Genomic DNA, 27,640 nt, shown 5'->3' on the forward strand with positions numbered 1-27,640 from the left:
TTGCTGTTCAATGTTAACTTTGTATTTTTGTTAATAATCGTCGTAGGGAACCGGCCAGATTAAACGGCAACGATGATTACAACACAAATATACAGGTAGTTGAGAGATTCTTTTCTGTGCATTGCACGCGGAGCACCGTATTGTATAATAGTTACACATAATTTATCCAACTATGATGTAATTATCGTTCGTAAAAAAATTGTTCTCCCTATTATTATTCCTCTTTTCTCTTTATCTTCCTTTCTCTTTTATTAAATTCTTCTCTCTCTCTCTCTCTCGCACACGCACACGCCACATACACGCATACTTATACACTGAGGCATAATCTCTTTCTCTCTCTTTCTCTCCCTTTCTCTCTCTCTCTCTCTCTCTCTCTCTCTTCTTTCTTTTTTTCCTTTCTCTCTGCTTTTTATTTCACGAGAACGCGCGTGCGCGCGCGTATACGCTCCTCTGCCTACATATTTTCCGATCTATCTAGAACAATAGCGGATAATATCGCACACGCGCCGGTGCAACCATCGTCGAGTAGATAGGTAGGTACAGAGCGCGTAAGAACGCTGGGATCCATAAGCTGTACACGCAATTATCGCGCGTTTCATTAATTATAGTATTTCTTGTTATTATAATATAATTATAATATAATAATCATAATAAAAATAATCCTTTAATTTTAACAATATATATATATATATATATATATCTCCTCGTTTTATATATAAATATATATAACTATTATATGTATCATTTTATATATATATATATATTATAGATACATATATATATAGGAGAGAGAGATTTTCATTTTGTTAATAAATAGAGCAACATATACATAATATTAATCGCGGCTAAACTTAATATTTTATACAGGTAAACGATCGCGATTGAGAAGGGGGGATGAGGAGAAGGAGGAGGGGGAGGAGGAGGAGGAGGAGGAGGAGGAGGGAAAGTAGGGCGGCAAGATTAAAAGGAGGAAAGTGAAAGATTTGAGGGGGTTTCTCTCTTTCTCTTTTGTTTTTCCGTCTGCCGTCTCCAGGCACGATTAGACGTAACTTATACATGTGTACATATGTATAACACGTTATATACATATTTACAAAGGAAAAACTCCCGGTTCAACAACGATATAATCGCTAACTAATTACATAGTTTACTCGTGGGGTTTACTGGCGGTTAAATGGGGGTTAATTCACGGGAATACGCGATAAGGGTTGGGACTTCTGAGAAGCGGAGGATGCCCTACGTGATGGTGTGAGTTCTACGCGGCGAGGGATTCGAGTGGAGCGAGGGAAAGGGTGGCAAGAAGGACACGGTAAAAGTCCGAGATTTAGCGTGTCCGGAGCACGAAAGGTGTGGTAGGAACGAGTGAACGAGTTTCAGAGGTAGAGGACGATAACAAATAACTCTAAGAAGCGATTATTTCGATTGTATGATTGAAAGACACAAGGTTCGAGGACGCAAAATAGTATGTGTACGTGTGTACGTGTGTGTGTGTGTGGGTGTGTGTTTGTCTTTGTGTACATCGATCGTCCGTCGGTGTCGATCGCATCTTGCAACGAATCAGGGTGTGTTACGCGGATAATTAACGACTCTCTCATCGTTACGCGAACGAACTACGTTCTTTTTCATCTTTTCATGTCACGATTTATAAAAATAGTTAGAAAATACATACGCGTCGAACGTTTCAAAACGCGTCCGGAATCGGGTGATCACGGGCCGAAAATCGTATGATGTTCGGCTAAAAGACATCGACCGGTTTCGATGGATGAGAGAGTTGGAAAAATTCGTCGATACCCGCGATTCCCTCCCGTGATCGTTTCAAGAAGCGCGCTCGGGATTTTTTTCTTTTCTCTTCTTTCCCTTCCTTTTCTTTTCTTTTCTTCTCACGCGCTCGTTTGCATGCGACCGAGAGCGCCGTTTCGTTTCGTTCTCTCCTTCTCCTTCGGCGAATTCCTCCCTGATTCCCGGAAGCTGCGGGCGGTATCGATCCTACCGTGATTCGTTCGAGAATATTTCGTGACACCGGGCATATTTCGCGCGTGTATCTACGCGGCTCTCTCGGTTAACGCCGATTTTCGCATCTGCATCTCGTTCCCGATCGCAAACAGAGGCATAAAACGCGACCGCCGTAAATAACAATCTCCAACGCGTCGCCTCGCTTCGAATATCTTCTCCTCGCCTTCATCCTCTCTCTCCCTTTCTCTCCCGTTCTTCCCGTTTACCGCTAAAAACATCACCGTTGTCGAGGACTGATACCGACCGTCGTCGCCGAGAAAACAACCTAACAGTACCTTACGCTACCTCGATAAAGCTAGAATTTTCGCCCGTATTCGTTCCTCCGAGCTAAATGCAACTAGTCAATCTCTCTCTCTCTCTCTTTCTCGTGTAATGCTATTACCTTAGGCAAAATAGGAAGCGGGAGAGAAGGAAACGAGACGAAATAAGATCCCGATGGAAAAACGTGAGAGTAGAGGCGACATATACCGCCCGATTTCGCGTTCGCCGGTCGATCGTTCCCTAACGGAAGAGATCACATAAGAAAGATTCTCTGGAACGCGAACAACCCTTCGTAGGGAACGACGACACCGTTACACGGACGCGTCGTTTTCAATATATGTATATATATGTATATATATACGTGTTCAATTTATCCCGGTTAAAAATTATATCCACAATTATTTACAACGATTTTACGAAAAATCCTTCGCAATTAGTGATTCTTACGTACTATTATCCGAGACTAATCTCGGTATCACGCGTCGTTATATATATATATATATATATATATAAAATATATATATGAAATATATATATATATATGTATATATATATATACACCGTCGAAAATGCCGTCTCGATTTGGCCAATTTGAGGGGAATCCTCGGTGGTGATGGTACTCGGCGATCGCTTGCGTGCCAGAGACGATCGATGACGGATCAGTCGGTGACGGCAGTCCGTGTGTCTTCCGCCTAAAGGTCTCCGTCGTTTCCTCGTCGGCCGGCAAGATGTGAAAGCAGCGTCGCGAGTACGACTGGCAAGGTTTCGAAGGAATGAGCGTGGAGATCGACGGTATCGGCGAAAAGTATCCGCGAATCCTCGACGACGACACGATTACTGGTTGCAAGGAGGCGAAGCGTGGCTCTGAGGGTGATTTCTCGCCGAGGCGTGGGTGGCCTCGCGCTTCAGCCTCTGCTTCAGGTGGACTTTGGCGTGCCGCTTCTTCTCGTCGCTCCTCGCGAACTTTCGGCCGCATTGATCACAGCAGAACGGTTTCTCGCCCGTGTGCGTTCTCACGTGGGTGGTGAGATGGTCGCTCCTCGAGAACGAGCGCATGCAGATGCGACACTGGAACGGCTTCTGGCCCGTGTGGATACGGATATGCCGGGTGAGCTCGTCGCTGCGGGAGAACCTGCGGTCGCACCCGTCCACGGGGCAAGCGTACGGCCGCTCGTGCACCGGCGTTTTACTCGGTCGATTCGGGTACTTGCGCGGCTTCACCGGGACCAGCCTGAGCGGCAGAGGGCTCTGCTGGTAAACTTGCGAGAGAATCTCGTGTCCCTTCGACGTGCTCGGATTGTACTCGGCCAGCTGGACGCCCGTTGTACCTGCCGAGGGCGGTGGTGGTTGCTGCTGCTGCTGCTGCTGCTGCTGCTGGCTCGGCTGAGGCTGCTGCTGCTGCTGCTGCTGCTGCTGTTGGACGGCCGGCCCGTAACCGCTCGCCCCGGTAGGCTCTTGCTTCAACGTAGCCTCTTGGCGGTGGTGAGGGTGATGATGGTGGGACAGGAGATTCGGATCGTAAGGGTCCTCGTGCGTGGTCAACCACGCGGCCTGCGTCGTGGTCGGCGTGTCGTGGTAACCCGGTGGCGGGGGTGGTTTTGACTCGACGGGTAGAAGTTCGACGGTCTCGCCACCGTACGGGGCCGAGTGAAGCGCCGAGTGGAGGAACGGTGGATTCGTCAAGGTCAAAGTGGGGGAGGTCAACGGACCCCAGAGCTCCTGGCTGGTCGGTTGCTGCTGCTGCTGCTGCTGCTGCTGGGGCGGCTGCTGTTGATTCTGAGCGTTCAGGGGCGAGGATTGGGTGCAGGTGGTGGTGAAGACCCCGTGGTAGGTCAGCGTGGGCACGTTGCAGATGTTGACGCTGGAGGCGGGCGCCGAGGACACCGAGGAGGTGGAATGGGGCGAGTAGAGGATCACGCCGCCCTGCAACACGTTGCAGCGATCCGCGTCGTCTTGAGCTTGGTGATGACGCGGTGGACTAGCGGAGGGAGGGGCGCCAGGCGTTCCTTGGTCTTGAGACTCTTGGTGATGATGGTGTCGATGGTCCCTGCCCGTCGAGGTACCCGTTTCATCGTCCTCCGCGGTCGCCTCTTCCAGGGATAGGTCTTCGCCCGCCAGGCTGCCTACAAATCATCCATTAAATTCTCGATCAGTGACGAAAGGCGTGTGTGCGTGTGTATGCGTGTGTGCGTGTGTGTGAGTGCGTGCGTGTCCGAGGGAAGCGAAGACGGACAACAGGTCGCGCACACGAGTCGGGACGGTTGGACGCGTGCATCTCCCGACTTAAGCACGCGAATCAACAGGAAGGAGCGCGCGATACGGGGATGACGTTATCTATCCGACGAGGCGAGAGTGTGCCGGCCGCCTCTATCTGTCGTCTACATCCTGTCGTCCCGTTACTTCCTTCCTTCGTGCACCGTATCGTAGCTTCCTACCGAAAATGAAATCGGCAGATTCCCAGTAGTGAGAAAAATCCGCGGTCATCCGGTTTCTCGGCGAAATTTAATTCAACGAGGACCGAATCATCCGTGGTGGTACCATCTGTTTCGCGCCGATCGCGAATCGGACGTTGCTCGTCGAATGGACGGTGGCGCGGGTGTCGAGCACGATTTCGATTCTTCTCTGGATGGATACGGAGGAGGAGCGAGGGGGTGGGAGGGATACGACGCGATACGACGAGAGACAAAGGGGATCCGCTCGGTCCGCTCGTCGACGAGTCGGCGAGAAAGTCGCGGAAAAGACGACTACCGGCGTGACGAGGGGTAGTTGTATCGGTCCGGATGGACGAGGGTGGGGGCTGTTGGAAGCATGAATGAACTGGTAAAGGGGTGGTGGGAGGCAGCGGAGGTGAAGGCGGAGGTGGAGGCGGTGATGGTGCAGGGGCGGGAGGAGGAGGAGGGGGAGGGTTTCTGAATGTCGGGGTCGCCGAGTATTGATCCGCGACAAGCGGGCAGGTTCGATATTAGCCGTTTTCGCGAGAGCCAACCGATATACGTCACGCACCGGCACATCGTGCACTTGGAAATTGGATGCAGGAAAGCCGCATTTTCGAGAGGGGTGCACGACGCAGCGACGAGGGTAGCAGCAGCAGCAGGAGTTGGCAGATATGCGGAAAGCGAAAGTTGGGACGTTCGTGAAACGTAGCAAGTGCAAGGCCGTTAGAGTTCGAATCGCACCAGATTCCACTACGCTTCGATGCGCGAGCGTTTATTTTCACGTGTCTCGCGCGCCGTTCCGAATTTTTCTTTTTAATTCAATTTCTAATCACGTTCTCGTCGAGTGTACGCAAGGGATTATACGATACGAGAAGAACGAATATTTGGAAATATTCGACGACAGTTCGATAAAAGACGGCGCGATGTCAACGACGAAGAAAAACGAGTTATCGTCGCCTGAATCGAAGAAGGGCGAATTTATGTAAATTTCTTTTTTTTTTTTTTTTTTTTTATTTTAAAGGACTGTTGATTGTAGGTACCTGAAATAGGAGGTGGCTCGACGAGCGCGGAGGGGCCGAAGAAGGACGGTAAATCGCTGCTGGTGGTAACCGGCGTGTTTAGGTCACCTGTTTTATCCTTATCGTTAGACTCCTGAAGATCGTCTCTGCACTCCCTGGAGCAGTCCTTCTCCTCGTTGACGGACTGCAAACGTCGTTTCCCGTCGGTCGAGTCGCTCGAAGGTGAGGAAGCGTCGACGTGCCGGTGATGTTGGTGATCGTTGAGCCGTTGGTGGTGGTGTTGATGATGCCGGCCATGGTGATCCGTGGTATCGGCACTGTTTTGATGCTGGGCTTGCAAGGGTGCACAAGGGGCCAGCGACAGGCTCGGTATCGTCTTGTTGCAGCTGGTGGACGAGGTGCAAGTGGTGGCGGCCGGTGTTGACGTGCCGCCAACGCCGCATACGATCGAATTCGAGGACGTCGCCGAGTTGTACGGTAGACACGCGTCGAAACTGAGTTGCACCGTTTGCAGATTGAAGGTGGCGTGAGGATGATGATGATGGTGGTGATGTCCAAGGGGTGGCGGTGAGAGCAAGAACGGGCTGGTGGCCGCGTGGGGTTGCGAGCCCACCACTTCCATGCCGTCCATCGTCATCCTCTGGAGTTGGTCGCCTCCCTGGCTGGCGGCGACAATCTCCTCGGTACCGCACTGCGTGTCCTCGCCTGCGGTTGTATCGTTCAACGCTATTATTATGGTTAAAATGTTGTCCTTCCTCGGTCGCCCCGACACAGTTAAGCCTCTTTCTCTCTCCCACCGGTATACAAGCTCTACCACGGGTTAGCCTTTATCCGTCCTTTCTTATTTTTTATTTCTTATTTCTTATTTTTTATTATTATTATTATGATTATTATTATTATTATTATTATTGTTGTTGTTTTCTTTTTTAGTATCGGTCTAAGTAACAGCGTTATCCTTGGTTCGCGTTCTCCGTGCAACGGAAACACCGATGTTTAGACGGGTGGTGGAACACACGGAGGAAGGAACTCCGTTCCGCACACGAGTGTTGAAGAGAAACGTCAAGTCCGTTCGGATCGGTCGTATATCTGTCCTTCCTTCCCTCCTGTATAGCTCGAGTCACTGGGTTAGTAGTCAAGCGGACGTAGCACGCGCTCCCCCTTTTTTATCCGTCTCGCGGCACGCGCCGAGTCTCTCTTTCTCAGCGAGGTATACACACGAGGGAGCGGACGCCGGGCGGCAAAAACCGTGTCTCGATCGCTCGCCTCTCTGTCCTTCCTTTTCTTTCCCTCTCTCTTCCACCTCCGAGATCCCACTCTCTCTCGCGAGCGAGCGCGCACGCCTGCGATCTGTCGCCGCGGCGGCTGGATACTACACACCACCGCGCGCGCACAACCACCACCAACCACAAACCACTACCACCACCACCCAGTTATACGCGCGGACTCTCGAAAAATCCAATATCACCGGATCGCGGCCGATCCTCGTTCCGATCGCACCACGGATCGACCGTGTTGGCCAGAGTCTCTCGTTTTCGTTCTCGAGCGCGCCCGCGCGCCACCAAACGAACGAGGACACGCGGCTATGCGGATCCGGGCCGGCGTCGAGGGATGAAACGCGGCACCGGTGCCTCCTCTTCCAAATCGCGTCGATGATCACCCTCTTCCGCGCCGTTTTTTTCCTTTTTTCCTTTCTCCCCTCTCGCTCGAGACGTTCTCGAGATACCGGTTCTCCGAGCTCTCCGCGTTCGTAATTATATCAAAGATGCTGCGTGCTTCTTTCACTCGCGAATCCTGATGTGTACGCGACGATGATTTCGCGCGCGCGCGCGCGCGCGTGTCGTCGCGTAGGTGCAGGCGCGCGCGACCGCGCGCCTATTTGTCGTCCCGTGAGTCCTCCGTCCCTTCCTTTCTTCGCCGCCTCCTCGCTCCCTCCCTCTCTTTCTCTCTCTTCCTCGCTCTCGCTCTTTCCGTCTCTCTCTCTATCTCCTTCGCGTATAGTTTATCGTGCGCCTCGGTAGAGAGATATCGTGTACCTCTCCGCGGTTTAGGTGTGCGTGTCGGAGGAAGCAGATCGCGCGCTCGGATTGCCGGAGGACGCGCGATGCGTGGGGGTCGCGCACGAACTGAGCCGAGCGACGGCGCGCCCCGTAGTTTTATGAATGGACCGCGGAGACTGTCCCATATTTGGAAGCGGCGAGTCGACTGCCAGCCAATCCCCGCTCTGCGGTCCCCTATCAACGCGCGGCTGTGTCCGTGCCGCGTATATAGCCGGCCGCGTATGTGTATACGTACACACGCGCCGCTACCCCCACCACGCGGCTTGCACGTCGTCACTGCGAGCCACTGCTCGCAGGCATCTTTGCCCCCACCACGCCACCCTTCGCGCGCTCCTACCTTCCCCTAGCTCCCCTCCATTCTCGATCGCCGCCCCCCTCTCCCTCCGCCGCCCATTAGTGTCCCCTCCGCTCCACGGTTCTCCAGTGACGTAGACCGGCGTGACGTAGACGAGGCGCGCGCGCTCATCTCCCTTCGCGACGAACAGCGCGCTCGAAAGTGTGCGTTCGAGGGATTTAAAGGGGAGGAATCCACGTTGGGAGAAGAGGAAGGGGAAAAGGGGAAGAGGGAGAGGGAGTGTACGAGCGAGTTTTGTAAACACGGGTTTTCTAAAACCGTAATTAAATATAATCGTTCCTCGTAATTTCCTTCCTTCGTCGTTTTCTTCGTCGTTTATTATCGTGCATTTTCAATTTCAACTCGCATCGTATGTTTTTCGTTTTCGAACGTTTCGTTACGTTTACGAAGGGGAAACGAATGTTCCGCGATCGAGGAAGGGAGAAAGAGTCGTTTCTCGAGCCGTTTCTTTGTCGTCAAGTACGTGTCGCGGTGTACAATGTATAACGTAACGAATGCGGGACTACGTCCACCACCCCTCGTCGTTCCACTTGCCTGCGTAAGCTCGTGGTTGCTGACGCGGACGGCGCCGGCGTACCGACGCCTCTCTCTCAGTGACAGACGTCGGTTTATCGTCGTTTCGAGAGCTTGCGGCCACTACCGGTGTACTCCCTTTCTCGCCGAACGTTTATCGATCGAATCGAGGGTCCGCTTAGGGATGAAGCTTTCCATTAGTTACTATCGCAACTTGCTATCCTCGAGTCCGCCGAGTTATTTCGCCGCGACAGCGTTATGAATTATTCAAACGTGTTAAAAGTATGTTAGATCTCGTGCCACAAGTTACCATTAATTGCAGATAAATTACGACGTCGCGTATTGATGCGATGGAACGAGACGAGGTTATTTTTCGCTTAGACCTTATTTATCGATATCCGCGACGACAATACGTCAAACCTAGCGCGTACCTCGCTGGAAATAGATCTCTCCAACGATCGTTGAACGATCGGAATTGGAGCGGAGCGAAGGAAGCGGGTCGAAAACAGGCGCGCAACAGGTGAGGGAGAGATTACTCTCGATGCACGTGTCGAATCTGTTCGAAAGCGGTTGTTCGATCGCCCCGGCAAATAATCCGGGTGAACGGCGGCGGCGGCGGCGGCGGCCTGGCCAAGTTCCGGCCCGGGTCTACCACGGGCAAAGGAGCAATTTCCTGTGCGCCGGTTGCCACCACCTGTAAGAGCGCGCGCGTGCCGCTCTGCCTATACGCGCGCGTGTGCGTGCGTGCGTGTGCCCGGTTACGAGAGGCACACGCGCGTCTGCGCACGCGCAAACGATCTTTTTCTCGCGGGCGTCGTGCAACCACCTGATGCCCTATTTGGGGCCACGCACGGCCACGCGACCGTTCGCCGTCTCTTTCTCTTTTCCACCTCGCCCGCCTCCCTCTCTTCTTCTCTCCTTCTCTCCTCCCCACCACCTTTTCCTCCGTTTACTTTCCCCCTTTCCTCCTCGAGCTTTTCTTTCCCTCGTCCCCGACGCGTTTACGCGCGTCTCACTCTCCTTCCAGGGTTTGTCCTCTCCATTTCTTCTTCGCTCTTCAATTTCTCTTCCCTCCTCTCGCGCAACTCTCGGCTGGATGAAGTGCTCGAGGAAAACGGCTCGCGGTCGAACGAACGACCGCGTTAAACGCGGTTACTAAAAAAGGCCGTTGCATTTACCATTGTCGATCCGTTGCCGCTGAAAGACACGCGCGGCAAGAGGCAGGGGGAGAGGGAGGAAGGGAAGAGAAGGAGGGGATCGGTGTAAAAACGAGCCGTGTTTCTCGATTTGGCTATCACTTGCCGCAAGATTGCCGCGTCAACTTCGTTCCCTCTGCTCTTTCCATCTTTCTCGATTTCTCTTTTCCATTCGCTCGTTCGGCTTTTAATTCTCGCCTCGTCTTTTTACGAGCATCAGCACGCGCGCGTGGAAATTGTGACGCGTAAACGGAAGCGATTCGATACGACGGAAGAGCATTTATCGGGCATCGCGAGTTCACTCGCCGAGCTGCCACCGACTTTCAAGATAAAATCTCGGTATTCGTAACCGGATAGATTCGAGAGAGCCTCCCGCCCCTTTTAATTCTCCATTCCTTTCCCCAATTTCGACTCGAAATTTGTTCAAATTATTCACGCCGTTGTTCGACGAGCGTTGTCGATTTTATCGCGCTGCGAAACGACCACGCTGACATTATCGCGAGATACATTTTCTCGGAACGTATTCGCGTTCCATATCGATGGTTGAGACAGTCGCGGAGACAGGTTGCACGATATTATAATGAGTCAGTGCCATATATAACTTTATCAAAAACCGCTCGAGCGCGTTCAACTCGTTGCGTCGACCGCCGATTCGCGATCGCTACTGTCCGCGTTTTCCAATTTTCGTTCCAGCCGAAAACCAATCCGACTGAACGTATACCCGAGCCAAGGAGATCGTTTCGCGCGACGCACGTTAGTTAACTGCCAAAATACAGAAATTCACTTCTCCTCCGTAAACTTCCGAATCTTCCAATTTTCCCCCATTTTGCGAGTCTCCACCAACCAACTCTTCCAACTCTCAAACACCTACCAAGAAAACAACCAAAAAAAAAAAAAAGAAATCATCGCTCGTTTCCCTCGAACGAAGTAAAGATCCGTGGATGTAACAATAACAAAAATCCTTTCCGATCCTCTTAGGTCGAGATCGACCAACGCTTCGAGGAAAGCGAAACACACCCCCACAGAATCTCGGCGACTTCCTCTAGGATCGTTGCGTGGCGTGGGCGCAGCGCGTGCATCGATCTCGGCGCTACGCGACGAAGCGGACGCGCGGAACGTAATCTCTCGCTCGCGCCGCGGCGCGGAGGCGCGGAAGAGGCAGCACGCGGTCGCGTGTGCGTGCAGCGTGCCGGTCGCCACGGCATTCTGGCACGAAAACAAAACGTTCTAAAATTACCGCGGGAAGGCGGTGGGCGCGCACTATTCGCGGCCCGACTCGACGCGGTTTTGCGCGGGCGACCACCTCTATTTCGGGCCGCCACGCAACCACCTGAGCCACCCAGCATCTCCAAATACCCGGGATGACTAGCACCGCGCGCTTTCCAATACTCTCGTACACGGCCACGATGAGTCAGTCAACCGATGTGGACGATTTTTGGCATCTCCCACCCGATCGCTCCGCGCCGAAATACCTCGTTCGTTTTGCCATTATCACGCGGACGCGTCTATTGTCTCGTCTACGTGATGACTCGATCGGTGGCCGCCATCGATCGAGCAGGTTTCCCGCGGTCGACTCGAAAGGGGGATTTTTCTCGTCTTCTTTCGTGATAACGCGTTCTCAGATTTTATTTGGAAATTGAAGAGTAAAAGGAGAAATAGTAATGGTAGATAGGATATTTTAAGCTGAGGGAAAACGCAAGTACGAGACGAGCGTTGGGCAATCGCGTTGCACGCTCAACTAAGATCTTCGTTTAAACAACTTGTTAGCCGTTACAACAGAGCCGAATCTAAGTATTTCGAGCAACGAGATTTCGTAACGACCGGTATATACCTAAGCGTACCGTGATTCACTTTGTGCCGCACATTTGGCAACGACCGAAGCATTAAATTCCATCACCGAAAACAGATAGAAAGAGAGGCGAAGAAACACCTTGAACATCTAATCAGAGCCAGGTGGCCTGAATAATTCCTGAAAAAGAAAACGGCGAACCACGCCAGACGATCGAACGCCATTTTCCCTGGCTGCCTATTAAAGAGGAACGCGTTATATCCTCTTCTTCGACGGGGAAATATGTGTCGCGCGTGAAGGGCAATACCTTGGAAAAAAAATCGATTGTCGTTCATCGTTTGCGAATCGATAATGGAGGTTGAATTAAAGAGAAAAAAGGGAGACACGCGTTAACGAAGGCCTCGTTGAATCAACCTTTCCTCTCGCGATTGACTCGAGACGCTCGTATCGATTACTCAATACTCCGATTACTCCAGCGGGAGTAAATCGCCAGGACGGTGAACGCAAGAAGCTCGTAGCTTCTGTGTCTGTAACCCACATCCGAGAGCAATTAGGGACGAGCCTGTTTTCGTTTGTAGCCCATCGTGCGTGATGCGCATACATACGCGCACGCGTGCATGTTCGAATAAAAAATTCTTCGCGCTTGGAAAACGAATGACTTTTACTTCTCGATAAGAAAAAGTCGACGAGCGATTGATATTAAAAAGAAAAAGAAAAAAAGGGAAGAAGAAGAAGAAGAAGAAGAAACGAAGAAATTGAATAGATTCGAACACATCTTATTTCTTCGTTTCGTCAAGTGACAGAGATATATCTTCGTCGTGAACTTTTAGAGGGAACAAGGTCTGCCGATAAATTAATAACGGCTACAATAAAAAGTCCACCAGTTGTTGGTTAATGCAACTTCTATCCGCGTGTACGCTCGTTACACGTCGAATCGATTTTTCATTCGGCCGAGTGAATGGCGTTTATCACGCGTGTGAAGGCTTCATTAAGAATTATTGCCGTAAGGACGTTTTTTATGCAACGATATATCGGAGAAGAAGAGGGGAAAAAAAGAAAGAAAAAAGAAAAGGGAAGGAGAAAAAGATCGCGACGAAAGAATCGTCAAAAGGAGCGTTCGATCGAGGGATCGGAAATTTTCGGCGAGTTGATCGGCCAGGTTGACCGATCGATCGGTTAGCGATTTAACGATCACGAATCCTTTTAAGTCCGTTCCGTTGCGCTTCGAGCATCGACGAGGTGAGTCACGGCGAGCCGCGCGCGATTCTTTCGCACGTTTTTGCGCGGCACGATGCCGCGGTGATCGTCGATTAACGATCGTTTCCGGCCGAGACGCGCATTTGCTCAAGATTCCGCGCACTCCGTCGCGCGCCGCCCGTTTCCGGAACGTTATAACAATCTCCTTGTCCTTATTGCCAACAATCGTTCATCGTTCCCCCACCCTACCTTTTTTTCCTCTCCTTTCCTCCATCCATTTATTTATCACAGCGATGCAACAACGCCTCTTTTCCTTCTTTCTTTCTCTCGAGCCGATACGAGCAGGGCCGAGAACTCATCGAAACTCTCCTCTCCTCCCGTAAACACCGGTAAATAACGATGACCTCACTCGGGATAGATGAACTAATCCTCAGCTCGAAAAGGAGACGATCACGAGGATTTCCCGAAACTCGTTCGACTTTTTCCTTCCTTTCCCTCTCTTCTTCTCTTTTCCTTCTCGTAAATTCTCCTAGTGACGTAACATCAACTACCGATCGCAAGGTCGCGAGAAAGGGAGAAAGGGAAAGGAGGAGGAGGAGGAGGAGGAGGGAGAGGGAGAGGCAAGTACTTTAGACGATCAAACAAAACGCAGGCTATTCGAGGGCCCTCGTAAAATCGTTGCCCGCGGCCGGCTGCCTCCGTTATCCATCAGCGTCTTCTCTCCGTGCTCGCTCCGTGCCGAGATTTTCGTCTTAATCGCAGCCCCATTAAGGAAATTACGTGGGCTGCACGCGACAGGCGAGAGGGACAAAGAGAGTACCTGGACACGTCAACTTGCTCGAGGAATCGACGAATTTCCTCTCTTCTTTTCCCTCCTTTCTCCCTCCCTGCTTCCCTTACGAGAGAGCACGCGAGGAAACCTCGGCTCGCGACCGCGCGCGTCTATTTACAGGAAATGGGTCAGGCGTGGTTCGTGAGAGAAAGAAGCAGAGTGTGCGCGAGAAACATCCCGTCCTTCCTTCGCGATGGAAAATCAGCTCGCGGCAATTCGCGTCCGACGCGGATAGAAACAACGAGAAAATCTGCGCAATTAACATAATTGTCCAATAGGGAAGGATCGTTAATAAAAGCTGAGAAACGTTGAACGGATATAATACGTTTAATACGTATTTACGGGCGATATTAGCGTGCATGCGGGACGCATACGGGATACGGGGCGAGTTCTTAAAACGGTGACAGTTGATGTTTCCAAGGAGCCTGTAAATTTACTGTCGCGGAGGCGTGGAGGTGAATTTACTATCGAGAGCCGAGAGCCGAGCGCGTTTCCACAGCCGGATAATTTACATCATACTTCCTCGTTTCTCGACCTTTTAATGCGTAATCTCGTTACAATGAGCGGGGAGAGAGAGAGAGAGAGAGAGAGAGGAGGGGAGAGAAGGGGATTGAAAGAAGCAAGTACGGAGGAATCGACGCGCTCGTTATCGCGATTCTCCTCTCTCTTCTCGCCTTCTTTTTTTCCACGCGACGATATTCCCGCCGTTAACGCGATGATTCCTCTCCCCTCCTCTTCCTTTAAGCGCGTCAAGATCGCAGAATGTTAAAAGTCGAACGACGTTTCCACGACGATGGAGCGGGTATTTTCGGTATCCGATGGTGTAGTAACGTTTAAAAGTTGCTCTATGGCTTCGATCGATGGTGTCCGAGTAAAGGGGAAAGCCTACGCGAGCGTTGGCTATTTTTCTCTTTCTTTTTTCCTTTCTTCTTTTATTTTTATTTTTTTTTTTCCGTGTATGTCTCCACTATTAATAAACAATCAGCGGACGAAAGCGGGGATCGCGGGTCGGCGCGCGAAATATAAATTGTGTGCGTGGCGCGATCAACGGTATTAATAAAACGTGCGATAACGTCAACATCGGGTTTAAAAAAAAAAAAAAATATAGGGGGAGAAGAAAAGATTGGACCTCGCTAAAAATACACAAATCGCCTCTAGGATACCGCTGGATGGAAATACTTTATGTAAAATACGCCGTTTAAAAATAAGCCGTTTAAAATAGTAGAGTTGCGTGGAACTGGAAGGGGAGTCGTCGGCGAGAGTTGGCTGAAAGTTGAAAAGGGTGCGGTGCAGAATTCACCTGCGAAAACCGAAATTCCCTTATAAATATAAATATACCCTTTTGAAAATAAAATTCTCGCGTTCGTTTCATCCTTTTTTCTTTTCTCAATCCGTTTCAAGGCGTTACCCGTTCCAAATCCTCCAATTCCTGCCTGAAAACTAGCAACTCCCTCGGAAAAGGACTAAACACTCTTAGCTAAAAATAAAACTCCTATATTCGCTTCAACGGTATATAATTAATTTCACCGACGGCAAAGATAATAATCCACCTCGCGAATCGTGGATCGATTACTCACGGGAAGCGTCGTGCCGTGCGTCCAACGTTCCACGCAACTCGAGTTCGGCCGAACGAATCGATCGATGAATCTCTCTCTCGCTTCGCGGCTACGTTACCTGTGAATCAATCGTCGCGTTGGAGCGGCGGCGATGCAGGCCGGTGGTGCACGAGCCACGGGTTCTCACTGTTCACCCCATTTACACGATCGTGGACAAGCGGTGGTTCCATGGGGGGTTCCACGGTGGTTCTCCACGAGACGCGGTACGCCAATCTTGGGGATCCGCTGTTTAAATAGCCGGTCTCGCGTTTCCGAAGGCGCAGCATCAATCGACGAGGCGCGTACCGTCGGTGGAATTCGACTGACGATCCAACGGCACACACAATCGTCCCGAGACTATTTCTGACCCGTGTCCTATCGATCTCGCTCGCTCTTTCGCCGCCGCCTGTTTCCCTCGCAGCGCCACGTGAGCGGGTTCGTCTCTCCCTAACAAACGGCAATTGAAATAAAACCGTGGGGAGAGAAGGGAAGGGAGGGGGGAGAGAGAGAAACGTTTACCTCGACGTTGCGGCTTCTTTTTCTTTTTTTTATAGAATGGAATTTATTTATTGTTAAAAAAGAAAAACGAAAAGAAGAAAGAGAGAAAGGAACTCGGGAGGGATCGTTCGTTCTAGCCAGGCCAAAACGATGAAAATTTGGAAGAAAATTCTAAGCTTGGAATACGAATCGAAAGGAATGCGACAACGTGATTTAGAAGATTTAGAAGATTCGATATACAAGGGTTGAGAAGCATATCGCTTGCGTGTTTTTTTCCTTTCTTTCCATGTAATTATTTCGTTCGTTCATCAACGTGTCGATCGATATTCTTCCATTAGGGCAAATAGAAAATTATTAAATAAAAATCCAGAAAAATATACGTTATTCCATTTTAGGACTCATACGAATTTCAATTTGCGTTCAAACGATAAGAGAAGATAACTTTTAAATATTCGTGCCCATCTTCCTCTCTTTAATCCATCTGTACTTTTACCTGTATCATTAGTGAAAAAGGGTTGAAAGATGTAACACGGATACCATTGCCAGATTCCAAATTATCCGAAAGAATTCGACTAACGACCAACACCAATGGCACGTGGCTTGCTCGGGATTATTTCTGATCCCTGACCTAACGAGTTCCTTTGTCCCTTTTTTCTTTTTTTTTTTTTTTTTTCTCCAATCTGGCGACAAACGAGCAGAAACGGGAAGCGCGGATGGATTTCGATAACGTTAATAAAATCGAGCTTTACGTCACGTACATGTAATAGGGACGGCTATCTTGGAAACGGTGGTTGTTTCGAGCGCGGCTCGTCACCAATCCGTGACATTCAGCCGTGGACGTCAATCTTGCTACTATTTCCAACGGCCGATTCCTATTGAGCACCGACCGCGTGAACCGCGTTACACGCGCGCGAAACGAGCGAGGAATTCCTCGAAACTTTGCAAATATGTGTTGAGAGAGAAATTTCTAAAGGTTGACAATCGTTGATGAGGCAAAAAGTGAAAAGAATAAAGTTCAACGACACTACTTTTAAACGAGCCAAGTTACACTTAGAAAGTCAATTGCGTTATTTATTCGTGCTTTCAAAATCGATCGATCCTTGCTTTCTTTTCTTTTAACGAAACTATTCAAAAACAAGCGTTCGATAATTAAACGTGATAAGACGCCAAAGAAAACCACCTATTAAACCTAATCTAAACTAAATTTTCTAATAGGAAATAAAACGTACGAGGAGTTGTGCTCGAGAGCTTTGAAAACAACGCTTGAACGTCCAAAGAATCTCTCCGATATTAATTTAATACTCTCAAAGGAACGAAAAATTCTTGAGAACGACTCAAGTGAGAGTTGAATGAGTCTAACAGACTTATGAAAAATGAAACTATGAATTGCATCGCTTCGAGCGTTATACGAATTATTTTAATCCCGATTTATAATATGTATATATAATTTCGAATTTCCTGAAAAATAATTACTATTCGCGTCTTTTTCCGTCACGTTCTCGGACAATTTTATTCGAATCTTGCGAAATCGAGCGAGAAAGAAAACTATCGATTTTCACAAGCCGAGAGAGTTTCGAGCGGATCCGGATCGATGGGGTGTATCCGGACACACCGTGGCGGAACAGGGTATCTATTTCTGTACCCGCTATCGATTCATCCCTTTCTCCCTTTTCCCCCGGCGTGGCCACGTCTCGCCCGTGCACTTGGACGTCAACGACGATGTGTGTGAAACGCTTTCCTCTCTTATCGGTCGATGCTGACGTAGAACCAAGCCTCGCGCCTCTATAAACCATTCATAGACGATAACGCTCCAACTTACATTGTGCGAGCTTATTTTTGCACTTTCGCACGTTTACGCCCCCCACCATTCATCCCGCCCCATAAAACGCCCCAACTCGTGTCTTCTCCCTAGCTACAGTTGTAGCTTTGTATATTTTTGAAGTCTCTTTCATCATTTTTCTTCCGTTAAGAGGCTTAATTCCTCGCGATACGTCACAATAACATTTTTCCCGTAATATCAAATTGAAGGCGAATAAGAAAAATTTACATTTACAGGATAGATAAACAAATTTCTCGGCACAGAAATTTGACGACGGTGCATCATCGTGATCCCTCTTTTATACACCTCGACTCGAAGAGAGCGCGGCTGGAAATCATTGGAAAGCGGAGGGAGGGCATTCGAAATCTGGATATATCACGGAGGAGAGCGCGAAGAAAGTGCGGAATTATTTCTTTCCTTGACTCGAGAATGCATCCTCGGCAGGGATTCCGAGGAGGGATCAGCAGGATGGGGGGATCACGCTCGCCGATCGTCCCTCCACGTTTTGCATAACAATGTGTTTCGTATATAAAATCACCGACGATTGATCCCGCGAGCCAACCTCTCCTTTCTTCCCTTCCCTTTCTCGCCCATTTCCTGCGGATTCCTCACCCCGATGGGACAACGTTTTCACGGATCCGTGCGCGATACGCGAACGCGACGGTCCTCCGATCCGAGCGGCAACAACTCGCCCGTGTCATTGACCGACGAGACGACCGGTGAACGAGCGAGGATTTTCGCGTGGCGAGAAGAAATACGCGCGACCAAGCGAGCGCAAACACGCTTCGCCGCAGTGTACACAACCTGGATTTACGTAATCGAACTCGAACCGCTTGCCCGTCGATCATCATTCGGCTTCATCCATCCTGCCTTCGTGTGCAATCGTCGAAAGTTGGAACGTTGGTCGAGGAGGGATCAAGGAAGCAGGAACGGGCAACGGTCGGATCCTCTCTCCCTAGAAAGAGGGAGAGGAGGGGGATTATTTCGAGAGATTATTTTCGAGAGATTGAGAATGATTCTCTGAAAGTGAGCGGAAAGGAGGAGTATTTATATATATTCTCAACGGAGTATCGCGCGTAATCCGTTGGAAAGTAAAATCGAAGGAGAATCGAGGTAGGAGCGACGAGAAACTTGCTTTCAGAAGCGCGGAAATTTTTTCCCTCTCGACTCCCCGAGAGTGAGAAGAATCCGGTTGGGACGGTTAACGTACTGCAACGCTTGGTTTTCGGCATCGTGTCTGCCGAAAATCACCCCCTTCCTCCTTCTAAAAAGATAACAGCTCCTCGAGAGCGAGGGAGAAAAGAGAATTGGCGAGTCGTGTGTTTACCCTCGAGCGAGATCGTTCGTTCCATCGGTGCATCCATCGCTCGTTTCGTCCGACGCGCGATAAAAATTTCATTAATTAACCTCGGGGAAGGGAGGGCGGGCGTGGAATCGGCGGGTAAACGCGCGTGTTCCACCCGTCCTGCTCTAATTAACCCCGACTCGGCCCGACTCCTCGCGCCGTTTCGTGCGGCGAGCTCGTGAAAATTAAAAAACGGGACGGAACGGAACGCCTGTCGGGAGTTGGCGGGTTCGCGGAAATTGGTTTACCCCCGATGGAACTGGGAATAACGCGATCCAGCTTGAATACCCACGGGTCATTACGTTGCACGCGCAACTGCCTCCACTTTCACGGTTCACCGTTCCAACGACTCGCGTCGCGACGCTGACGCGAGCGGTTATAATTGCGAATCCCATTATCAATCGATCGATTTCGTTCCAATTAATTAAAGAAAAAAAGAGAAAATCGATGTTCGATATCTATTTTCTTTTTTCTTTTTGAAACAAGTGTCAAAGATGCGCGATTTCACTTTCACGATTCATCGTTGGAACGACGCTGACGTTATAATTGTGAATCCCATTACCAATCGATTGATTTTGTTTCAATTAATTAAAGAAAAAAGAGAATATTTTCTCTTTTTTGAAAAAATTATCAAAGATGCGCGATTTCACGATTCATCGTTGGAACGACGCTGACGTTATAATTGTGAATCCCATTACCAATCGATTTTGTTTCAATTAATTAAAGAAAAAAAGAGAATATCCATTTCCTCTTTTTTTAAAAAAGTGTCAAAGATGCAACCGGCTGCTCCATCGTTGAAATCTCATTATCGATTTCGTTGGAATTAATTAAAAAGGAAGGAGGAGAGAGAATGGGTGTTCGATATCTGTTTTCCTCGTTTTTGAGAAAAAGTGTGAAAAGTGGTCGAGGCGAATTGTCACGAATTCGTGCAACGTTCGCGGCAAACGGGCCACGGCGTGTAATCCAGCGGGAAATCGTTAGCATTGTTTATTAAGACATCCGGTAACGAGTCGACGAGCGACGACTTCGACGGCAGACGAGAGTGACGAATCGCGTTTACCGCCGACCAACCTTCTCCCGCGGAGTTTATGCGCGGAGAATCGTGTTTCGTCGTTTCAATTCCGATTATTAACGCAGCTTCTTTTTCTTAGTACCCGCGCACGAGTAAGAGGCCAAGTCGTCATCTGTCCAACGTGTCGTCCAAATGAATTTCTTCTTCGAAACGGAATTGGGGAACGGATATCCACGATGGTTCAATTATGGAAACGATCGATAACAATTTATGATCTTCGATATCTTTCTCTCTCTCTTTTTTTCTTTTAACAAAACGACGCATTATTCGTCTAGGTATCGTTCGAAATTCGATCCAAATCAAAAGGAAATATCAAAAATCTACACGGATCGAGATTTTCCCGTTCGCTAAATTACCACGATCGCGTTTATTTGTTATATCCACGAAAACGATATCTAGTCGAAAGAACGACAAGGAACGACGAGAAGGAACACTTTCGGATCGAGCGAAATTTGCATTTTCATCGAGAAAGTTTCAGTCGGGGTAAAATATCACAGGGTCAAATTCGTCGAAATTCTCAATCTCTCCGGACTATAATATCCAAGCCTCATCCGAATGGAATCCGTCATTATTTATCCATACGATAAGTTGTTAAGCGACGCGAGAAATTAAACCGCGAAAACTGCGCCGTTTATTCCCGTCCAATGATTCAGACTATTCGACGACACTCACCAACGATCCAACTTTGTGACGTTACACCATCATCTATGACGGGCGCAATGATTTTGGCAGCGGCGATCCATCGTCTCATCGTTGGAACGCGGGCCAACTATGACGAATGGGATGTTTAGAGGCGCAAAAAAAAAAAAATCCGCGTCATTACGTCCGCATATATTCGAGGATGAGGGGGGAAGAGGGGAGAAGAGTTTTCGAGTACGCGATCCACGAGCTAAGGATGCTAAAAGGAAAGGCGAAATCGGGAAACTTTTCGAACTCGAGGATTCGAACGCGAAATATAAAGGCGTTTGGCTTGGAGGCCAAACGCTCGGATGACTCACGATAGCAAATATAAGCATCATCGCGTTCGAAATATCGAATTAGAGAGCGATGGAAGCGATATCCGAATGCAATGACGTATACGTAAATTCGATAATAGACACGGTATGATAGATTATGCAGATCGGTGTTTTTAATCGTCGTCGTTATCGATGACGTCGTTTTCGTGAGAGTCGGCTCTAATCTCTCTCGCCGGCTCTCTCTCTCTCTCTCTCGACTTTTTTTCCTCGCTTAATATCAAGCGTGTCGAACGGATCGAAGCGGTTACGTTACCCGTTTCAACTTATCATTGTCGTTTCCGCGAATTCCTCCTCGAAACTATTCCACATCGTTGCATCATCGTATCGCGAGGCTGGCGCGTAAAATTTCACGAGATGACCGAAACGAAGAAATTCGAAACCACAATGTTTTCAAACATTCACGATTCGTTTCACGAATCTACGAATCAAGTAAGTACGAAATTCTACTCGGGACGAAAATAATGTTCGCCGGATCGCCGGATAATTCGTCGGATAGATCGTTGTGCGATGAAAAGAATTTTAGAAAAGGAAAGGATTGAAATTTTACAAATTCTTTCCCACCTCACGTCCAATAGATACTTATTCCACGACTCTCTGACGGTTAACTCAAACTTTCTGGAACGAAATCAATCTCGATTATGGAAATCGCGCCGTTACGTAAAGAGAAGCAGGGAAAGAGAAGGAGAGGGAGAGAGAAGAATCCCGGGAAATTTGGCAAACTGGCAAATTTGGGGAGAAAACGTTTGGCTCGAACGCGTGAGGATGAGAGCCGACCCGAGTCTGATCCGTTTCCACTCGACAACTCGAGAAAAAAGAACTCTAGATTCCTTCTTCTTGAGTTCATTGTCGTCCGCGGATATATACATGTGGGTCAGAGACGGAACGTGGAATGCCATTTCGCGCTCATGGTAGATGAGGGAAATGGGGTGTGGGTGTTAGAGAAATTCTACCGTTTCGTTTAGGACGAGCGTTCCGATTGATTAACACAGTGACAGCGCGAGAAGAAACGTTTAGAAACGTTTGTACACGGTTTTTTCTCTCTTTCTCTTTTGCAAACGGTGCACGATTCTCTCAATCTCGCTTTTCTCTCGGATAATTGGAAATCGAAATAGATTCATCCCAGTCTGAAGCGCGAAAAATACATGGATCAATATATAGGAAGAAATTCCCAATCCTCTTGTTTCCTCTTCCGAGATTATTCTACGAATTGATCTGCCCTTTTTCCTCTTTCTCCTGCAACCTCCTCCAATTACATCCGCGTAAACCGTCCAAATGGTGAACGTTTTCGTGAAAGAGAGAGAGATAGAGAGAGAGAGAGAAGGAACCGGTGAAAAATGTTGGAGGGAAGGAGGGACGAGGGAAAAGACGGAGGGCGTATAAACACTTAACATCGCGCGGAACGCCAATGAGCCGAACGCTCGAAGAGAAGAAGGTGACTCGTTCCCTTTTACCCGCCCACCGTAGGTTCGTGCATGATGTACGATTTCCTGTCTTACGGGTCGTACAATAATAACGAAATGTCAGGAGTGTACGTACGATTTACTCCGCGTTACCATACAAAGCCACGACACTTTAAACAATGATCTATGAAAGCTGCTGCCCGCTCCTCTTGCCCCGCGCCACGATCGAGAGAAATAACAAAAAAAAAAAAAAGAAAGAAAGAAAGAAAGAAAGAATCCATCCACACGATTGGCTACCTGCTTGGAAGCACAGAACACAGGTCGGGAAATTGTGAATGGCAATGATGGAATCGCCTATCCAACTCCTCGACCTGGAAACTTTAGGAATTTATCCCGAGTACGAGGATGGAGGACGACTTCTCTCCTCGGCTGTCTCATTGTTTGAGGCGCGTGTGTCGCAATCCCTGATCAGCGCTCGTTTTCTTCGCGATGGTAAAAGTTGAATGAAATCAATCGATGCAACTATGACACGGTGTCTCGTACGTTGTGGTAAGCGAATTCCATACCAGCCGACGCAGTGGTGGTGACAGTTTAACGAACCGAAAATGTCGAGGTCGCTCTTCGACGCGCCAATTTTACACAATCGAAAGGGTGTTAAACCGACCGATCCGAGAAAACTTCCCGAATCCCACCTGTTCTAGGCTTTTCACTCGTCCGGCTGTTTTCCCAATCCGAAGGAAAAACGCGAAGCGAGATTATTCGTTTCTCGAATAACATCGATGAGGTTGACGAGGAAGAATTTAAGGGGTACTCGACTCGAGTTTAGAGATTTAAGTCTCGAATAGAACGGGATGGTTGCACCGAAAGCTATCGCGCAGGGAGAGGAATAATTCGATTTAGGGAGGAGAAGATTAGGCGTGGTCCGACAACCGTTCTAATCCTTTTCTCTCGGAGGGGGATCGTTCTTTTCGTACGAATTCGAGGCAACGGCGCCGACCCTTCTCCCCTTCACCGACCGCTCATAAACTCCCCACTGTCGAATCGTCTTCGAAACGGCTCATCCTCGTTCTCTTTCTCTCGCTCTCTATCAAAATTTTCCCTCAGAATCGAAACGAGCGAATCGAAGAAAATTCGTCGAAAAGAGACTGCGAGAGAGAGGAATCGAAGTTCTAAAAATAAAAAAGAGAGGAGAGGATCCATCCTCGCTTTCATTATTCAAATCGAAAAGGTAGATTATTCGGGGTTCCCTCGTACTTCGGATACAGTTTCGGATACAGTATTCCATTGTCACAGAGCTCGCTTTTTTTACGCCACTGAGCTCTCTCTCGTTAATCGCCAAGGTCGGGATCCTTAACGATATTATGACATTATCGGAGGATCGAAGACCGCGTTGCCTGACCTCTTTTCGCATTAACCCTCCCTAATTCGTGTACCATAACCGCTCGTGCAATATACCTAAAAAACGAAGCTTTGAGCTTTCATAAATGAAAGTGAGGTGTCTACGTTTAAATTCTATCTGAGATAATTGCAAACCTCCGTATCTATTATTAATATTCATCTTGTTCTTATTTTTCTTTATATATATGGTGACTATAGGAGAGCATATTTATAGAGAAAAATAAGCAGAAATCTACTTTACTAGTTCAAATGAAAGAAATTTTCGTACCGTTTCACGTTGAATCGATCTATTATCTTTTTCAACGATGAAAAATAACGTAACGAGGGACATTAAACGCGTTTATTTATCGAAATGTAACAAAATTAGAACGTAGCATATTCACAGTTTGCGAACAATGAGGAGGGAGCAAGGATCGAAGAGATTAATCTCGCAATTAATCAACGGTTATCGTCCTATGTTATCTCCACCAGAAATGCCACTCGACGACAATCTCGCACAACAACACCAAGTTACTCGAGCGCGATAGAATAACAATTAACGGAGGATGGTCGATTATTAAGATATAAATCTTTATTAGATTCGAAAGGATTCGCGATCGACGATCAACGCGGTAGGGCAGCGAACGCGGCACAGACAGACGTTCGCGATCCGACGGCAAGATCGCGTTCGCTCGCGCTACCGCTCCTCTCCTTTCCCCCCTTCTTTCTCCTCTGGAATGTCCAACGAATCGTAGGCGAGTCCATCACCAAGGTGAGACGAAATAAAAAGCGAAGCGTTGACGAGCGAAGCAATGGCAGCGAGTGCAAGCGAAAAAAAAGCTGTTGGTCCGTGCTTAAAATCTATGCATCTAATCTAATCGTTGTTGGCCGAATCGTCCTATCTAACATTTCAGAAACGTCTGAGTTTTTCATCGTTCGCTTTGTCCACCTCGTTGAACGACACAGAAAAGTGAAATAAAACTTTCTTTTAAAAATGTTAGATAGGATATATTTCAAGCGAGGAGTATTGTTAAGTAATAAAATTAATAAAATCGCGTGAAAGGTTCGAGAGACTGTCCTCGTCGAGTTAAAAGAAAGAAGAGATTTATTTCCACCGTGATTCGAGATAGAATAAATTCTTGTTCGATCTACTCGGTCATCCGTTTCGATACGTATTTTAAAAAAAAAACTCCTCCCGATCTTTCGTACGGTGGAAGGGTTTGATTTCGCGTTAAAATATCGAGACAAGGGAGGGGAAGAAAAAAGAGAAAAAATGGGAGAAAATACAAAGACGAATCAACAAGAGGCGGACACCCGGTTGCCCACACGAGGGAGAGAAGTCGCGAACGAATGTACGTACGATAAGCGTGGCGCAGAATTCGAAGCGTATTTCAGTGCCAGAATCGAAGGATATAATCGGGACAGGATCTGAGCCGGGGGACGGCCACGTTCGTTCCGAACGTTTCGCGGCCAACATCGCGTTGACGTCGCGGCGCGATATAGCCGGGAGGGCCCCCGAGCCGGCGCATTCGAGCGGTGACAAGAAACTTAATAGCCGGTCTTGAAATACAGGTTTCGATGTGTCGCTCGTAAAGATCGATTATCACCGAGTGTTTAGATCGAGCGCCAATACCGGTAGCCGGCCACGAAGCCTGGCAGCGCCGAGAATCGGTCAGGCCTGTCCGATCCGAGGGGAAAAGCGTGGCCGCACGCGCTTATAGATCCTCTCGCGTCACGTTCGACCCATAAAGAAATTGCGTGCGGCCGATAAGAGGCGAGGTACGCGTAGCTCGAAAGGGTCCGAGAAATCAGGGGGGCGACAAATCAAGGTGGGCACACGTATCGACGAGACACCTCCTGGAACCGTGCACGCGAGCCAAAAGCGGAAACGACCGAGGCGTTGGACGATCGAGGCAACGTTACCTGAGGGTGGTGGCGGCGGATGGTGATGGTGGTGATGGTGATGATGGTATCCGAGCGCGGGCGGCGGCGGCGGGTAAACCGCTCCCCAGATGCAGGACGCAGCCGCGGCGGCCGCCACCTGTTGCTGATGATGATGGTGGTGATGCTGCTGTTGCGGTTGCTGCTGGTGTTGCTGCTGCTGCTGATGCTGTTGTTGCTGTTGTTGGTGCTGCTGCTGGTGCTGCTGCTGCTGCAGAAGCTGTTGCACCTGAGCGATGTCCACGAATTCCTGCAACTCGCCGTCGGGCTCAGGGCCGGTTTCTCGAAGCCTGCCCTCCGACGACGAGGGCACAACAGCGAACGGGTTCCCGCTGTTGTGCTGCAAGTGGTCGAAACCCGCGAGCGGATTCGCGGGCTCGTAATTGCTGCGCCCGGTCGTGTGTTCGCGGCGCATCGCCAGTGCCAGCATCTTTTCAACCTGTCGCGCCGCCGGCCCTCGTCGCGGTGCCAGTCGTCCACGTGCTCCTCTTTCCTTGCTTCCGCGCGGCCACCCGATACTCTCTCGCTTTCCTCGTCGAGGACGACGACCACGACGAGGAGGAGGACGACGATACGGACGAATAGCAGGAGGACAACGAGGCGGAGGCTCGCGGACTATCGCACATGTCACGACGCGTCACACGTCGAGCAGAGAGTTCGCGCGATGGACGATGGAGCAACGAGAAACGAAACGGAAGAAGTATCGCGGACGATACGCGTCGACGAACCACTGTCGCGATCGATCAGTTCTCCTCTGGCTAATCCAGTTGGGCTAATAATACATGACGATGACACTCGCGTTCGATGCGTTGGACAGGTCCGCGCGTCGACATCCGCACTGTCGTTCCACGATATTTGCGTTTCCACTTTGAGGGGAGGGGAAAGGGCGAGATGAGGAGAGATTTTCACGAACGATCTTCACGAAAGATATTTATATCATATATATTGTTATTATCTTTCTCTTATTTTCCTTCGGACGGCAGGTAGAAAGCGCGGCACCGGTGGATCAAATTTCTCCCGGAGAAGGTAACACCAAGCGAAGGAAGAAAGTGTCGGGAGAAATCTTTCTTCCGCGAACAAGTGTTGTTGTTCGAAAAACTTTGGCCCGCGAGACGCGATGGAATCGCGTTCAATTCGATTCTCCGGCAGAGAATCCAGGCAGACGATTATCGTGGACGAAGCGAAGAGAAAAGAGAGTCGGATTTGTCACAGCGGAGCGTTCGAAATCGCGCGCTTCGCTCGGAAGTCGAAGGTTCGCTCGGTCGTAGTTTGCGCCCGATAAAACCGACGTACCGGCGCGCGTGCTGCCCGGTATCGTATCACTGGAGGATCCTGCTCTTTCTCGCTCTGTCCGTCCTCTTGTTCTCCTCCTCTTCTTCTTCTTCTTCTTCCACACCGACTCGCCTCTCCCTTCCTCTCGCGCGACACGGCCTGCCGCCGCCCGCCCGCTCTCTCTCTCTCTCTCTCTCTCCCCCCCTCTCTCCCTCTCTCTCTCGCTCCCCAACCGTTTTCCGGTCCGTGTGGATCCGTGTGGAGTGGCGAACTCTCCCCGGCCTCGCTTCCTCCGATCCTCTCCTTCCTTTCTCCCCCTTTCACAAGGATCCTCCTCGGCTGTTCGGTCGGGCGACGACCAAGTTTAGGAGGAAGGTCGGGAAACGTCGGGGTCCGGCGTGGAGCCGGCGAGGCAACCAAAGGGGTTCACGATGGTCCGCGGTAGACTAATAAAGAGCGGCTCGCGCGGGAAGCGGTCGGTCGCCTCGAGAGAGCGCTCGCGCGCGCGGAGAGAGCGCGCGAGGAGGCTGCTGGTGCTCCTGGTGGTGTTGCTGCGGGTGGCGGTGGCGGTGGCGGTGACGGCGGTGGCGATACTCGCGGCCGGCGAGACGAGATTCGCCGGCGTCACGTGTCGTCGA

General features: G+C 49.6%; 1 protein-coding gene across 2 annotated transcripts; it reads right to left on the reverse strand.

Moving 5' to 3' along the window:
- On the reverse strand, window positions 1–27,640 carry LOC107996327 (dendritic arbor reduction protein 1). Of its 2 annotated transcripts, none has more exons than XM_062085822.1 (3): window positions 25,713–27,640; window positions 5,837–6,433; window positions 1–4,397 (listed from the first exon to the last, which is right to left on the reverse strand). In XM_062085822.1, exons 1-3 carry the CDS (start codon window positions 26,158–26,160, stop codon window positions 3,109–3,111), a joined length of 2,334 nt encoding a protein of 777 aa, XP_061941806.1. In that variant the 5' UTR covers window positions 26,161–27,640; the 3' UTR covers window positions 1–3,108. The 2 variants fall into 2 exon arrangements, with proteins under 2 accessions (XP_061941806.1, XP_061941805.1); XM_062085821.1 differs by having other exon boundaries at window positions 5,750–6,433; window positions 25,713–27,638.

The sequence above is a fragment of the Apis cerana genome, linkage group LG15, assembly GCF_029169275.1.
Source record: "Apis cerana isolate GH-2021 linkage group LG15, AcerK_1.0, whole genome shotgun sequence".
NCBI classification, from domain to species: Eukaryota; Metazoa; Arthropoda; class Insecta; order Hymenoptera; family Apidae; genus Apis; species Apis cerana.